Below are 13,945 nucleotides of genomic sequence, written 5' to 3' on the forward strand. Positions count from 1 at the left end.
AACATCCAAGTTGTCTTCACCAGAAAAGCCTATTAGGTTACCATTTTCCTGATCTCTATCTATTTTCCTCAGCAGTCTGACTAGGTAACCAAAAGCTGAACACAGCTTGTGCAAAAGGATGCAAGAACAAGTCACTTCTCATGGTGACACTTCCTTCTTTGATGAGCCTGCAGAACAGGAGAACACAACAGCTTTTTTAAGGCATGCAGTGTTTTTCTGGTAAGACATTGTGCACTGGAGCCAAGAGAGCACAACCCCGGTAGGAGTCTCGTGCTCACTCTTTCTTGTTCCTCTCACATTGGGGAAAAGTTCACAAGCCAAAAAGGCAGTGGTAAAGTTTAGCTTATAGCATGCAGTAATGAGACTGTAGGAATATTCTCCAGTTACTGATTTAGTACAATTTGTTGGAAAGAGTATGTGGTTAACAAAAAAGAAGCCTGAACTAAGCTACAAAATACATTTATCATACTCTGAGAACATTTTTCCTATAACAATTTTTCACAAACAGTCTGTTGAACCAGAAAACAAGAATTCCATTTTGGATACAATTTTGTCAGTGATATGAAAAGTGGAAACCTCAGAAAATCTGGAAAATCTTTCACATTAGAAGAGTTGTTAACACAGTAATTGGGGTCTTCCACATAATGATAAATTACCTTAACCTCAGGCTGTTTGTCTTTCTGGAGTGTATAATATTTTCTCCATGACCATCCAGGCAATTCCTTATCCACCAAATGGTCTATCCATCAAATCCATGTCTCTCCAGTTTAGAGACAAAGATATCATGTGGAGCCATGTCAATTGCTTTGCACAAGTCCAAGGGGTGATGTCAGTGCTCTTCCCTTAATCCACCAATGCTGTAACCACGTCATAGACCTCCAAATTCATCAGGCACCAACCATCTGCCTTTAGTGAAGCCGTGTTGGCTGTCACTAATCACTTACTTACATCCCATGTACCTTAATATTGTTCCTGGGAGGATCTGTTCCTGGAAAGGGTTTAGTCTGACTATAAAATTGCATTTTCTGTTTAAATAGAGGCCAAGAACCCCATGCTAGCTGTAGACTTACTGCTTCTTTCTTCCATTTGCAGCTGGCATAGGAATCACCAAAAAAAGTAACTACAGAAAGCAGCAAGCAAAAGCTGCTTGTTCAAAGGGAAAGTTAAGTTGCAAAATTGAAAAGTTTCATAATCACACGAGTATCTTGGTAGCAGAAGAGACTCATACAAGAAGACAATTTATTGTCCCTAAAACAATGTTGGCAATTATATAAAAACCATAGAGGAGCTCTGCACAATGCAGGTATGCCCCTGCTAACTTTTCCAGCAATGTGATGGTTGGCCTTCGTGGCAGAAGTGCACACTTAGCATGAAAACCTCTGACTTGCATTGCACAGGAGCAGCCATTTAGTCACTGCTGAATACAAATACCCAAAGTTCTGCATCCTAATTTTAACTTGCAAATTGTACTCCTACAAAAAAAAAAAAAAAAAAAAGAAAAAAGTAAGCCCAGAGAAGGCAATAAAATATAAAACTTGCTGATAAGAACTCACTGCAAGGAAGCATGGTCAGCATGACCACACTCTCCTGCATAAATATTTTAAGTGTTAATAAAACAGTAATGAAGAGATAAAGACACTAAAAAGTATATTTTACATCCCCTTTCCTCCCACTTCTTTTAACAGTGGACAGACAGGAGGAGAGCAATGGCAGCTCCTGCCCAAATAATTTCATCAATCCAAACATGATCAATCTTACAGCAGACAAGAGGAACAAGAACGAGCCACCATCTGTGGTGTCTTCTGGGTGGTAGCACAACGAGCATTTTCTGAGTGAGCTGACACTCATGTCAGAGACAAGAGATGCATGATGGTTTTAAGAAACTTTTGTATCATTCTAAATTTGTCTTTTATAATCTATATTGAAAGATACACTGATGCCAGGAGTAGCAAGCTGCTTTTTTGTGAAAGATGCTAACAACATACCTTCACAGTGGCTGTCATCATGGTGTGTTACACGCCTCTGAAACTACAATTCACTGCCAGTAATGTGATACCTGAATTTAATTCAGAGCTCTTTGCACTTCCTGCTACTTGGAAGATATTAAAGATCCTCCCCAAATGTGCATTGTGCTGAAAGCTGCTAAGAAAGGTCGACACACACTGAGGAAACCTGGAATACTGTTTTGGAGATACTGATTTTTTGAAGCAAAAGTTTACCATGGTTGAGGCAGTAAGAGTAAATAGTCACTTGATACACAAGCATCAGTCTCCCTTTCAGAATACATTAATTGCTAAAGTGTCATCAAATATCTGACAGATCAGACCCAAATGGTGTGGTGTGCTTACACCAGACGGCAATCTGAGTCTCAAAAGTAAAGTTACAGACTTCTTTGCTGTAAGGTTTCCAAATGGGCATGTTGTGCATGTTATTTATGGACATCTGCCCAGACCTTCAGATGAACAACTCAAGAGATGTGAGCTTCCACCTCAAACTCAGTAACAACATCTCAGTTCTCCAGTTTAACTGTTGAATTACTGATTCCTTCTGCAAACAACCAAAAGAGTGAGAAAAGCCAACAGGGAACTAGAAGTTACTAAAATGGTGGAAAATTAAAAATAAAAAGGCAGAGGGAAGGAGAGTCTAGTGAAGGACAAGAAAGACATGGAACACATAGAGTAGTTAAGGAAAGGGACACTGAAGAGAGAAAAGAAACCACAAACTCCTCTCAACCTGAGAGACCCAGAAGCAAAAGCCAAGCCACCCTCCAAGCCCACTGGCTCGTTCAATCCTTCTCTTTGTCCTGTCCCAAAGCTTCAGACTGGTCACTGGTCAGGGAACAAGGCTGTGCTGTGGCGGCACCTCCAGCACCTGCACTCCTGCTCTGCTGTCCCCTCAGTTACAACAGGGATTTGGCTTTTCCTGACTCCTGCTTCAATAGCAAACAATCCTGCCAGAGCCCCCTCATTGTACCCAGGGCCCCACAAAGCACCCCAAAGAGAGCCCTTGCTGATGCCCACAAGGCTCAGGACTCGGGCAGCCCTCCCTCCTTCCCTGGGGGGAAACGTGAGGCAGCGCTGTCAGCACAGACCCAAAAAGACAACAACCACATCAGCCCCAGCACAAGACATACATAGTTTAACCTTACCACATGGAGTTTAACTTTACCAACCTTACCTGTGTCCTCCACAGCCCTTAGCCAGGCACCCACGCTCCAAAGAAGCAGAGAAAAGGCATGAAACGCTGTATTTACCTCCCCTTTTTGCTGCTGCTGGCTTCTCCCTGCGCCCCATGAGGTGTTTGTTCCCTGTTACCTGCCCAGCCCCACAGCTGCTGCCCCTCAGGACTGGCTCCCAGCACCCACATTGTTCCACAAAGCTTTCCTCCAGCCTTAGTCATCAACTAATACCTCAGATTTCAGCATACACTGTCATGTACGTGGCTGTGCTTTGACATCAGTGGCATCACACAACCCCCGTTTTTGTTGCGGCCAGGACAAGCCGCTGCTTTGTAATGAGCAGTAACACCACTGGTCTGGTTTGACATCCAGGTGGGGTTAGGGCAGGGGGATGCAGAGGGTGGGTGCCTCCAGCCTTCCCCTATGCCTTAGACTCGGTTCTCATGTCCATACACAGCACTGCCTGGGAATACTCATTGCCCTGGCCGGGCGTGTGAGCTGGTTCTCAGCTGGCACCAACGCCCTGCAGAAAAGCTGCCCAGACACAGACTAAAGGAGATTCATCTGCGCTCTGGGGCAGTAGGTGTCTGCTGGTATCTGCTGGTTACAGCCCACCTACAGGTGAAGAGCTGGACCCGGAGATGGGCCAGGTGTCGCTCTGAAATGTCCTGTTCATTTAACCTGCTCAGAGCTACTGCTGCGGCCAGGAGTGCCCGGAGGCTCACATACAGGCGGAGCAGAGCCTGCTCCTTGAGCACCTCCTCAGGCTGAGCTGGAGCTCTTTGTGCCGCAGCTGGCCAGAAACCCAAACACAGCGTTGTTGAGATGTTTTGAGACTCAAGATTATCACAATAAAGGCAGGGAGGGGAGCACACTGTGGAAAACCTATTTCTGCTTACAACCACCACTTACTATGCAAAACACAGCAGTTCTGTGAGTAGGGCTTCCCTGCACGTTCTCCATTCAAAGGGAGAGGGGAAACCAGTTTTAAAAACTAGGACAAAGGCCAGTAAATTACCACAAAATTATTTAAACGAGGAACACCAGAAAGCCAGCCTTGTGAATATAAAGCTTATATGAGTTTCTGTAAGCTGAGGTGAAATAAACATGTTTTTCCTCCCAAATATGATTATCAGCTGGAGGCAGCAACACTCCATCAGTAAGAAAATTCCAAGAACTTTGCAGAACTAGGAAGAAGCAAAAGCAATGATTAACACACCTTTCTGCACTACTTTATGTCTTTATGACACCAAAAGAAACGTGTTTGTCTGACCTGTAGTGTATTTATACATCCACCTCTTATGGCTTGCTCTGTCCATTACTTCACCAGCAAAAGGTGTTTAGGATTTGCCTGGCATTAAGTGGCCAGACAGAATGCATTAGTCTAGAAATGGATTATTAAATTCCACTGTCAAACTGAAGTAGTGAATAAATACAGTGGAACTAAAGTCCTTCAATTATATCATGATTTTGTGTACTGTTAAAAAGTTCCCATACAGTATGGTTTCAGGCCTGTTTTGATTTCTTCCTTGCCTAACCCTTCACTTTCTTCTGTCAGGCCTTGTCCTACCTCAATGTGTAGCACTGCCAGCTACTGAGTTGCTTACATCTTTTTGGGAACCATCCCTACTCAGCAAAGTGAGCCAAGTCACCACATATGGATTCTAAACTCCAGGACTTCAAACCACTCACGCAGTTGAAGGATCACAAAGCAACTCCATTTCTTCTAGGCAGAAAAGGATGTGCTTCCAAGCTGATGGGAGAACTCTCTCTTCCCCTTCAAAATGCAAAGGAAAATTCAGTAGAATGCCATTAAAGCCATAGGATGTAAACCTGTGACACCCCCACCCTCTCACCTGCCTACTCAACAGCAATGCTAAAAAGATTATCTTCAACTCATCTTCAGTCCAATCAACCATTTGTTTTTAAAACTACATTGTTGCTGCCTACCAGCACAGCCCATGCTAAATTTGTACCGATAGATTCCACTGTTACCCACGTGGGACATCATCAGTAACTTGGATGAAACCAAGCATATGCTAGCCACAAAGTACCAGAAAATGGGGTACCCTTTTTAAGAATTAAAAGACAGGCAGGGATTTTTATAATTGCTGTTACTGGTTTTGTTGACTTCTGATGAGAGTTACCAGACAACGTATGTTCTTCTGAGTTAGAACCCCTTCAACACCAGAAAACTATTTGTGGGTCCTCTTCCAGCAGGATTATTTTATTCTCAAAGAAATTTCAAGCCTTCAGTAAGGAGTTGAGAACTCGTATTCATTTTTTTGGACAGTTGTAATTTTGTTCATCTCCTCACTTACCCTGACAAGGATTAAACTGGATTAACAGAATGGGCATGCTTTGGTCTTGTCTCAGACTGCATTCAGCTTAAGTTTAAATCTTATATTCAATGTACCAGGATTTTTCTAAAATGCTCCTACTGGCAAAGCACTGTATGGTTCTTAGCAACACATCATATAAAATATTTAATTCTCCACACTTGCTCCAAAACTATATGCAAAAATAAAAAATGCAAAAAAAATTCAAACAATGTATAAGGGTGATTTTTTTTTCCAGGTCCCAGTAGCACCAGAGGCTGAGAAATCTTGCATTTAAACTAGATAAAGCAATGCCCTCTAGTGTTCTGTGGGGAAATCTCACACAAGATTGCCGAAAGCCTTAAAAAACTCATGTACCATCTCTAGTGACAGTCAATGTTTTGAAAGCTTACAGCTCACATGCAGCATCCTTGGGATTTTCTGCCTGCAGAACTATTTGGTATCCACTCTTTTCCTTCTCTCCACTGCTGATACTTGATCATAATTTCCATCTGTGGACACCTGGGCATGTGTCAAATCACATCATACCACCCTGCACCTTCCCCAGCTACACACAGCATTTGGTACCCTGTTTACTGACCCATCACACAAACAGGACGTAATTTTTGGCTTTCTTACAGAACTCCAAAGTTTAGCAGAATTCTTTAAGGTAGCAGCTGTCCCAAGATACTTGATAAAGTGCCAAGAGAACTATCCAAATTCAAGAAAGACTCAAACAAAGCATTCTCATAATTCAAAGAACACCTGCAGAGCTATCAAAATATTTATTTACATCCTGTACACATTACAAAATTCAACTTTGCATTCCAAAAGGACTGGAAGAGATTTTATAACTGGAGGACTGAAAAGCGAAAGGTAAAGTCCTTGAAGGCTGCTCTTAAATGGGCAGCTAGGAGTCCTTAAATTTTACCATTCATTCTCTGAAAGACAACTGCTGGGCTCTCACCTTCTAGACAGATTAAAACTTGAATGACTTTGATTAAACTTTTAATCACATCAAATACTTTTAAAGTAATTAACAACAATAAAAAAGAATCCTGTTAGCTGTGCTTTTGTTATTTTACATGACATTGATCTGCTGCAGATGGAAACCACAGATCAAAAGGGAAGAAAAGAAAAAGAGACTGGGAGGAAGTATCACTTTTGCTCATTTTCTCTCTAAAATAAGGGAAAGAAAGATGAAACTGACTATTTTCTGGCAACCTAAGGAAGGGGACTGGAACACTTAGAAAACTGCCAATACAAAGCATCAGTCACAAATTCCCTAAACCCTATGTGATTATGCAGACATTTGAGGGGGCAGCAACACGGGACTGTCAGGTGAAAGAAAGATATTGTATTATGGTTGGACACAAGGTCTTTTCCAAACTCAATGATTCTTTGATTCTTTTGAGTTGCTGTCTGGAATTTGTTTCTTGTATGAACAATTGCAGACATTAAAAGTGGGCCTATTAACACTGATTCATATTCCTGTTGGGACATTCAGTGGAGCAAGGTTAATTACAGCTGTGGTTTCTTCAGAGGGAAGCTAGCTTGACCGCTTTGATAGGTAAAAACAGAGGTTGAGCTCCTCAGACCAGGCATCACCCTGCAAACTCCAGAGCAATTTATTCATAAAAACATCAGAAATCTCTTTAAAAGGTTTTTTTCATAAAAGTCAAGTTCTCCAAAGAAAAGCCTGCCAGAGTGACCATGTGAAAGTATAAAGAAAACATCCAGTGAGATCATATACCTAGAGAAAATTCTGGACTTGATGTGGCACTTGGAATGAGCCTTTTAGGGATCTATATTCACAGCCTTTGTGTCTGAGGCTGCAATTCAGAATCTGGATGTAGAAGTGGGATCAAATTAGACATTTTTAAAATTAGGTTTGAGCTAGGAAACTCCACTTCAAAATTTAAACTGCATTCCCCTCAGAGGGCAACCAATCCATATTCTAATTAAACAAGCGGATACTATTTTTTTTTTTCTCTAATGAGGGGTAGCTACTGCCATGCATTCTGGCCTGAAAAGAAATTATTTTTGATCTTGTTATACATGTAACCAAATTAAGGGAGAAAAGAAAGCAATTTAGAGACCATCCAAAAGACAGCCAAGGGAGGATATTCAGTGCTCGTACCACTGCACTAGGAACTCATATTTCTTAAAGGTTTAACACAATACATCTGTGTTACTGAGTGAGTGTATGCACAAAACACTATCTTGGAGAAAATGCTTGTATGTATATGTTAAAAACTACCTCTCAGGATGAGATTCCTCTCTGTCATACTGTCATTCTGTTTGCAGGGTATAGAGTGTGAGGAAAGGACCATTCAAAATACAAAAAAAGCAATGGGAGGATATGGAGAAAACAGGCATTATCTTGAGAACCCAGTTTCCAGCCTGACTGGACAAAACAGCTTTTCCAGTTCCTTCAGTTTATTCAACGGTCCAGAGCCTTTCAGACACATTCTCACCTCCTCTGGGAAGAAGCAGAACAACCTGAAGGAGAATGGAGGAAAATGCTCCAACACCCATCAGAGAGAGGCCACACAAATACATGTTGTCATATCCTGACAACATGTATGTTGCTCTGCAGGGCTGGGAGCATTCTATCAGTGCTTCACTAGGCAAAGATCCCAAGAGTGTCCAGGTAAGACTAAAACCATTTGAACTGCAAGTAATTTCACTTCACTTCATCAGTGAAGTATAAACTGAGCTTTTCCACTCTTCACACCTTGGCCCTCTTCTTGCACAAGTACTTTGCTATGAGTCTAACGCTGGTGCACTCTCTGTAATTTCTTTCTGTGTCACTATCTGCAGGTACTTCAGTCGCATGGGAGGGAGCTGTTCATAAAGGTCAAATCCCAGAGGACTCTCTGCATTCAGCAGTCTGTAGTACAGCAGGTGCTTTTTCAAGTTCTGAAAGAAGAAACAGAAAGGTATCTAATCTTTTCTACTGTCTCCAACACAACACAGCAAATCTGCAAATAGTACAATTCCATACTACCCAAGATATTTAATTACATCATCTTCAATAGAAGAGGTATAAAATACAAGTTTCTTCCAATAAAATTCATTTTTTCCCATGAGAATTCCTCTTCTAAATACAACTCCATTGTCTCCTCAACAGCCCCTCACAATGACTTCCTACCAGAAAGCAAATTTTTGGGTTTCAATCACTCAAAATCAATGGATTTTTGAATGTCATCTAATAATTTACCCTGGACACAAATCACAGAGGGCCAAATGACCCAGCTCTGTCCCACAAAGGATACATTTTGGCAAGCTCCGAGAGAAAAAAAGAGAAACCTTACATCTGTCCTGTTCTTTTCAGGGGAAGCATCCAACTAAGATGGATCACTGCTGGCCACCTACTCGTAACTAATATAATGGTTGTGCTACAATCATTCCTCTAACATCTCTAGCTATCCAGATATAATGCTGCTGGGACAAGAGGCATGGAAATACAGTACAGGAGATTCATCTAGGCTCCAACAGGCTCAGTGTTTTGAGGTCAATTACTACAAGAACTGCCTAAACATATTTAGAGATATTGCAGGCCAAAATCTTGCTGCTAATCTCCTCTCATTCTCAAATTAGCAAGGTAATTAAATACAAAATTCAAAAGTCAAATGCAAGTCTGTAAGAGCACCATGCATGGAAAACTTAATTCCCTGCAGCACAAGCTGAATCTTACAAATCCTACCTCATCCACCAACAGCCACGTCTTCCGCAGCATGCTTTTCCGAGCAGCGTCTATCTCCTGGGAACAAAACACATACTTTCCTTAATATGGTGAAGTAATACCTTTGCCCAGGGGCATACAACACACCAGGATGATTTATTCATTATAATGATGAGCAGTTTGTTCCAGCAGAAAGTGCTTGAGATGTCTTATCACTTAAATCCTACTCCTTTCCCTGATCTGAATCTCAGCTGACTTCTCAACCTTTAGGTAGAGCTGCAGATCAGAGGTGAAGCGTGGTTAGCACAACTATTCACTGACAGAGGCCTCAAGGCCATAGGGGGCTTCTGCTTGGTTACTTAAGCAAAGAGTACTTTGCATATTCAGATTGCTAAGGTAGAGGCCAAATCTATTACAAGCTCTCTCTGCCTGATCACCTTCCTTACTCTTTCTGCTTTTCTTCCCCCCACACCACAGAACACTGACCTCAAAGATTTAGGCAGGACTGGCTACCATTAATGCAAGTGCATTAGGGTACAATGAACAAAAGCTGCTGCCACTTATGTGGATTCTCAAACAGCTAACCAATCCTCAACACATTTGTTTACAATCTTTGTTTTCAAGTCCCAAAGGTCAGTGATTCATCACAAGCCACACTGGACTCACAGAGAGAGCAGATGCAAAACCCCAAAAGACTGCGGCCCTGAAGCTCTGCTATCCATTACCCACCTGTGTTGTGCTTTCTTGTGAGAAAATAAAACTGTTCACGTGAGCCACGGCCACCACGTACAGCACAGGGCACCAGGTGTGGCGCAGCGCACCAGTCACCAGCGTTCGGAAGTAGAGTCGCAGGAGGTTCAGGTTGTCCTCAGGAGGGGAAACGTAGCGCTCAAGAGGCACAGGAAACTGCAACAAACCCATCCAGAGGCAACATTACAATTTTTGTCAGGGTCTAAGTAGTGAGAGGAAGTTCATGACTTCTAGGGTGCCCTTCCTTGTGCATGCCCCCCTATAAAGCGATGTACCCCAGTAGCATGACCCCCATTTGCAGCACAGCTGCTGCAGCCCACCCTGACTGATGTGAGCAGTGTTTTCAAGACCTCTTGAGCTTCATGGAGAGATGTTTTACTGGTCCTATCACTGCAGCTGATCCTCGGCACAGACAAGATGAGTGCTCATAAAGTAAGAAGACAGAGTATTTTTGACAGCACTGCTCAATTTTATCTCTTGTGCTCTGCTCAGTCAAAAGAAACACAGTCCTACACTTGAGAGACCAAATTTTCTTGCTGTTACTCAGCAGAGCACAACTCCAGTATAACTATATGTGGAAAGATGTTTGAGAGGGAAAATGACTTCATCTACACATGGGCAAGGAAAAAGTTCTCACCAAGGTGTGAAAATACTTATTTAAAGGAAAGGTGGCTGCTAGCAGAACGTAGGGTGCAACCAGCCCTTCATACATACAGCCTATAAATTAGAAGCTTCTCAATGGTTAAACCAAGCAAGGTTTGAGACAGTTTCCACTGAAGAGTTAGCAATTTACAGCTCCTGCCCTCCACATATACACACAAATCAAGGTTGGAGAATCACAAGCAAGAAATACATAGTGACAGGAAATCACCATAAGCCAGGATTACCTGCTGTAACGGCACTCCCAGCGCCCGCAGGATATTTGTGTGCTCCCCAAAAACAGAGAGACGCAGATGAACACTGAAACGCTTCTGTAGAGGAAGAAGAACAAAGACTCCAAAGAGTGGATCTCCAAAGGAGACACCCTCAAATTGCTCCAGGAGACTTATATAGAGATCATGGAAGGACGCCAAACCAGGGAGAGGAGCATCCAAGTTCAGGGAGTCCAGGGCCTTGGGTTGGCAATACACAGAGAGAAGGGCAGCTGTGTAGCGGTGAATTGGTGCTTCTAGAAAGAGGTCACTGCCAGTGAGGAAGACACACATAAGCCGTGCAAGTTTGGCAGCAGTCGGGATGCTCTGAAGGATTTTAGGACGCCAGGTTTCCAGCAACAAGACCCACTGCAGGTTCCAGGTCACAGTGTTGATGAGATCAAGTGGGAGAGAGTTCAGTACAGCCCCACGTGTCTCTGCATTAGTCACTTTGTTGTAGAGGCTGATAAGTGGAAAGAACGGCCAGTCTGAAGGCAGGATGGGCCCTCTGACCTCAGGAAGCAGCATTGACTGGATGAGGTAATTCCGCCCTTGGTAGAATACCTGAGAACGCGTAAGGGTGGGCTGCAAGAGGACAAAGTGAGAGAGGTAGCAGGAACGAATGGAAGGCAGATTCTGGTATGATTCTCTCAGCAGGGCACCACGAGTAACCTTGGGAAGAAATGCTGCTGCCGAGCCAGGCTGTACCAGTTTGGCACTGGTACCCAGATGCAGAATATCAGAGAAGTCAGCTGCTTCTGGCCCACCAGCTTTCCCTTCACTGTAAGGTAAAGACAAACAACAATTTAAGAAACAAAAACCTGAAATATCAAACAAACAACACATCACAAAAATTAATCTCTACAGTCTTTCTGGAACAGGAGGAGTAGTATATGCAGAGTATTCAACACTTTCTGAATCACTGAGCTATTCTAATCCAGTGGGCCTGTAAAGCATCAGCTACATTGGTATTTACAGCAAATTCACAGAACCACCTTTGGAGTCAGCAACACTGAGGCAGTGCCAAAGAAACCCTCCACACAATGCCAGTCCAGTGGGGAGGCTGTCACCCCTTGTCCAGAGAAGCAGCCTACTTAGCAACACAGACATGAGAGGGCTGAGATGAAATACTGCATATCAGATAAGGTCTACACAAACCAGTAACACAATTCTCAAAACAGTAGCTTTGCAGCTGGCAGTGGCAAGGTCAGGGGAACCACATGGACTGACAGAAACTGTGCATGAGGAGGGTGCGTGTCAAATCCATATGCCACACACAGTCTTAGACCAAAGACTCACCATTTTGTTGACCCAACAAAAAAAACAGAACACCACCACACAAACAAATCCACTAACAAATTCTCCTTCTTTCTGAAAGACATAGTACCTCCTTACAGCACCTTGGTTCAACCTCCTAGAGAGATACACCATACCTAACTTCAAACAGATTGAGATGAACAAGATAAACTGCTACCATCTTCTTGCCCAGATTTGAGAGGATTCATATTTGAGATGCTTATGATTTCTTCCAGTGTGAAGTGGAAGACATGGCATTTGTCAAATCAACAAATATTTGTGTAAACACTTGATTAATAAGGGTTTGAGGAAGATTCATTGAGCTTTTCAGGCTATGTCAAATTCTCATTTATTTTCTAGACTCCCTACTCTCAAGATGCAAGATGCTAGGCCTTAGGGAGGATCAGTTCTATCAGGAATCACACAAGCCTTGTCACAGAGGAAATCAAAATAAACTGCTCACATTTCTCAACAGCGGTACATCAGAGAAAAATATGCAACCATATTACTTGTCTGATTAGAAGGCTCCATGCCTGGAGAATATGCCAATGAGTAAATAAAATTTAACTACCAGCCCTGTTAAAGGCCAACAATTATGACAAAATTTCACTGCCAATGCGCTTTTTCCATTTTCCCCTTTTTTTCCACATACCAGACTAGAGAAAGGAAAAAATGCAAAGCTTACGGAAGAAACTCTGGATTAAAGGCAAGATCCAGTAGGACCTCATGAGCCAGATGCTCACTCCCTGGCAACAGACGGCTTAGCAATGCCATGGCAACACAGTGATGGAGTGAGGCATGCTGGGTGTAATCCGGACAAGTGCCTGCCTGTACAGGAAACAAAACAACAGATAAAAGCATTCTAGCATTTGTCAACAAGACAATCAACAAGGATGGGAGGGTCAAACGAGACACAGATCTCTGTGCGAAGTGTATAACTGAGGCAGACTACAAGGGCTGTCAGCATTCATACCAAGAGATATTCTGCTTCCCCTGACTGCCTTAGATTGTCAGATATTTTTTTAGCAACACAGCTGAAAATTTTGTTCTTACTCTATCCCAAAGAAAGGCAAAAGTATAATTTTTCCATCCAAAGTATTTTGGAACTAAATCTCCGCATCAGTAATTGGAAAGATGTTATTTGCTAATGGGTGATAAAAGTCAGCAGAAGAGTGGCCAGACCTAAGTCTGAAAGAACAGGGACATGAAGGTCAGCTGCCAGTGAAGTCAGTTTCTTGGGGGAAAGGAAAGAAAAGACTAATAACGATACCATTCTCCGAGCCAACGCTAACACAAAGTACTGCAGGTGATATTCATGGCGTAGGATCCATGCAGATGAGGGAGTCACAGAGGGAGGTCCAGTCTGCCAGCTTTGATGCAGATAATCCTTCAAGCCTCTGAAGCCCAGCACAGAGCTGTACTATAAAGGAATCACAAGTGGAGACAAATATTAAGATAGTTTGTGTTTGGAGGAAGGCAAAACATAGCCCTCTCCAAGGCCCACCCCCTACCTTCTCCCATGAGAATTCCTACTGGCTACTCCAAAAGCCATATTTAAGAATAGCCTTATAAATATCTGCTTTTCTTCCTCGGGGCTCATCTGCATCCATCATGACCATCCCCATCACAGATAACCAACAGTCACTGCCTACATTTTCCATAGTGCTCTGTAAGGCAGAAATCTGGCAAGTAGCTTAAAATGTTTTTCCCTCACCTGGCCAGATACTTCCATTAGTAGCTAATTCAACACACACTTCAATATTTTTAAAACAAAAATGCACAACAATTTGATTATAACAGTCCT

General features: G+C 42.7%; 1 protein-coding gene across 3 annotated transcripts in view; it reads right to left on the reverse strand.

Moving 5' to 3' along the window:
• Positions 1-6,243: 6,243 nt before the first annotated feature.
• Positions 6,244-13,945, reverse strand: part of RPAP1 (RNA polymerase II associated protein 1) — a 38,292-nt gene continuing 30,590 nt past the window's right edge. For all 3 annotated transcript variants that reach the window (XM_015631629.3, XM_019007083.2, XM_015631630.2), the window contains 6 exons: positions 13,412-13,561; positions 12,827-12,969; positions 10,822-11,626; positions 9,914-10,090; positions 9,206-9,262; positions 6,244-8,418 (listed from right to left, as the gene is read on the reverse strand). In XM_015631629.3, coding sequence (XP_015487115.1) covers positions 8,263-8,418; positions 9,206-9,262; positions 9,914-10,090; positions 10,822-11,626; positions 12,827-12,969; positions 13,412-13,561 — 1,488 coding nt within the window. In that variant the 3' untranslated portion in view covers positions 6,244-8,262. The remainder of the gene's footprint in view (positions 8,419-9,205; positions 9,263-9,913; positions 10,091-10,821; positions 11,627-12,826; positions 12,970-13,411; positions 13,562-13,945) is intronic.

The sequence above is a fragment of the Parus major genome, chromosome 5, assembly GCF_001522545.3.
Source record: "Parus major isolate Abel chromosome 5, Parus_major1.1, whole genome shotgun sequence".
NCBI classification, from domain to species: domain Eukaryota; kingdom Metazoa; phylum Chordata; class Aves; order Passeriformes; family Paridae; genus Parus; species Parus major.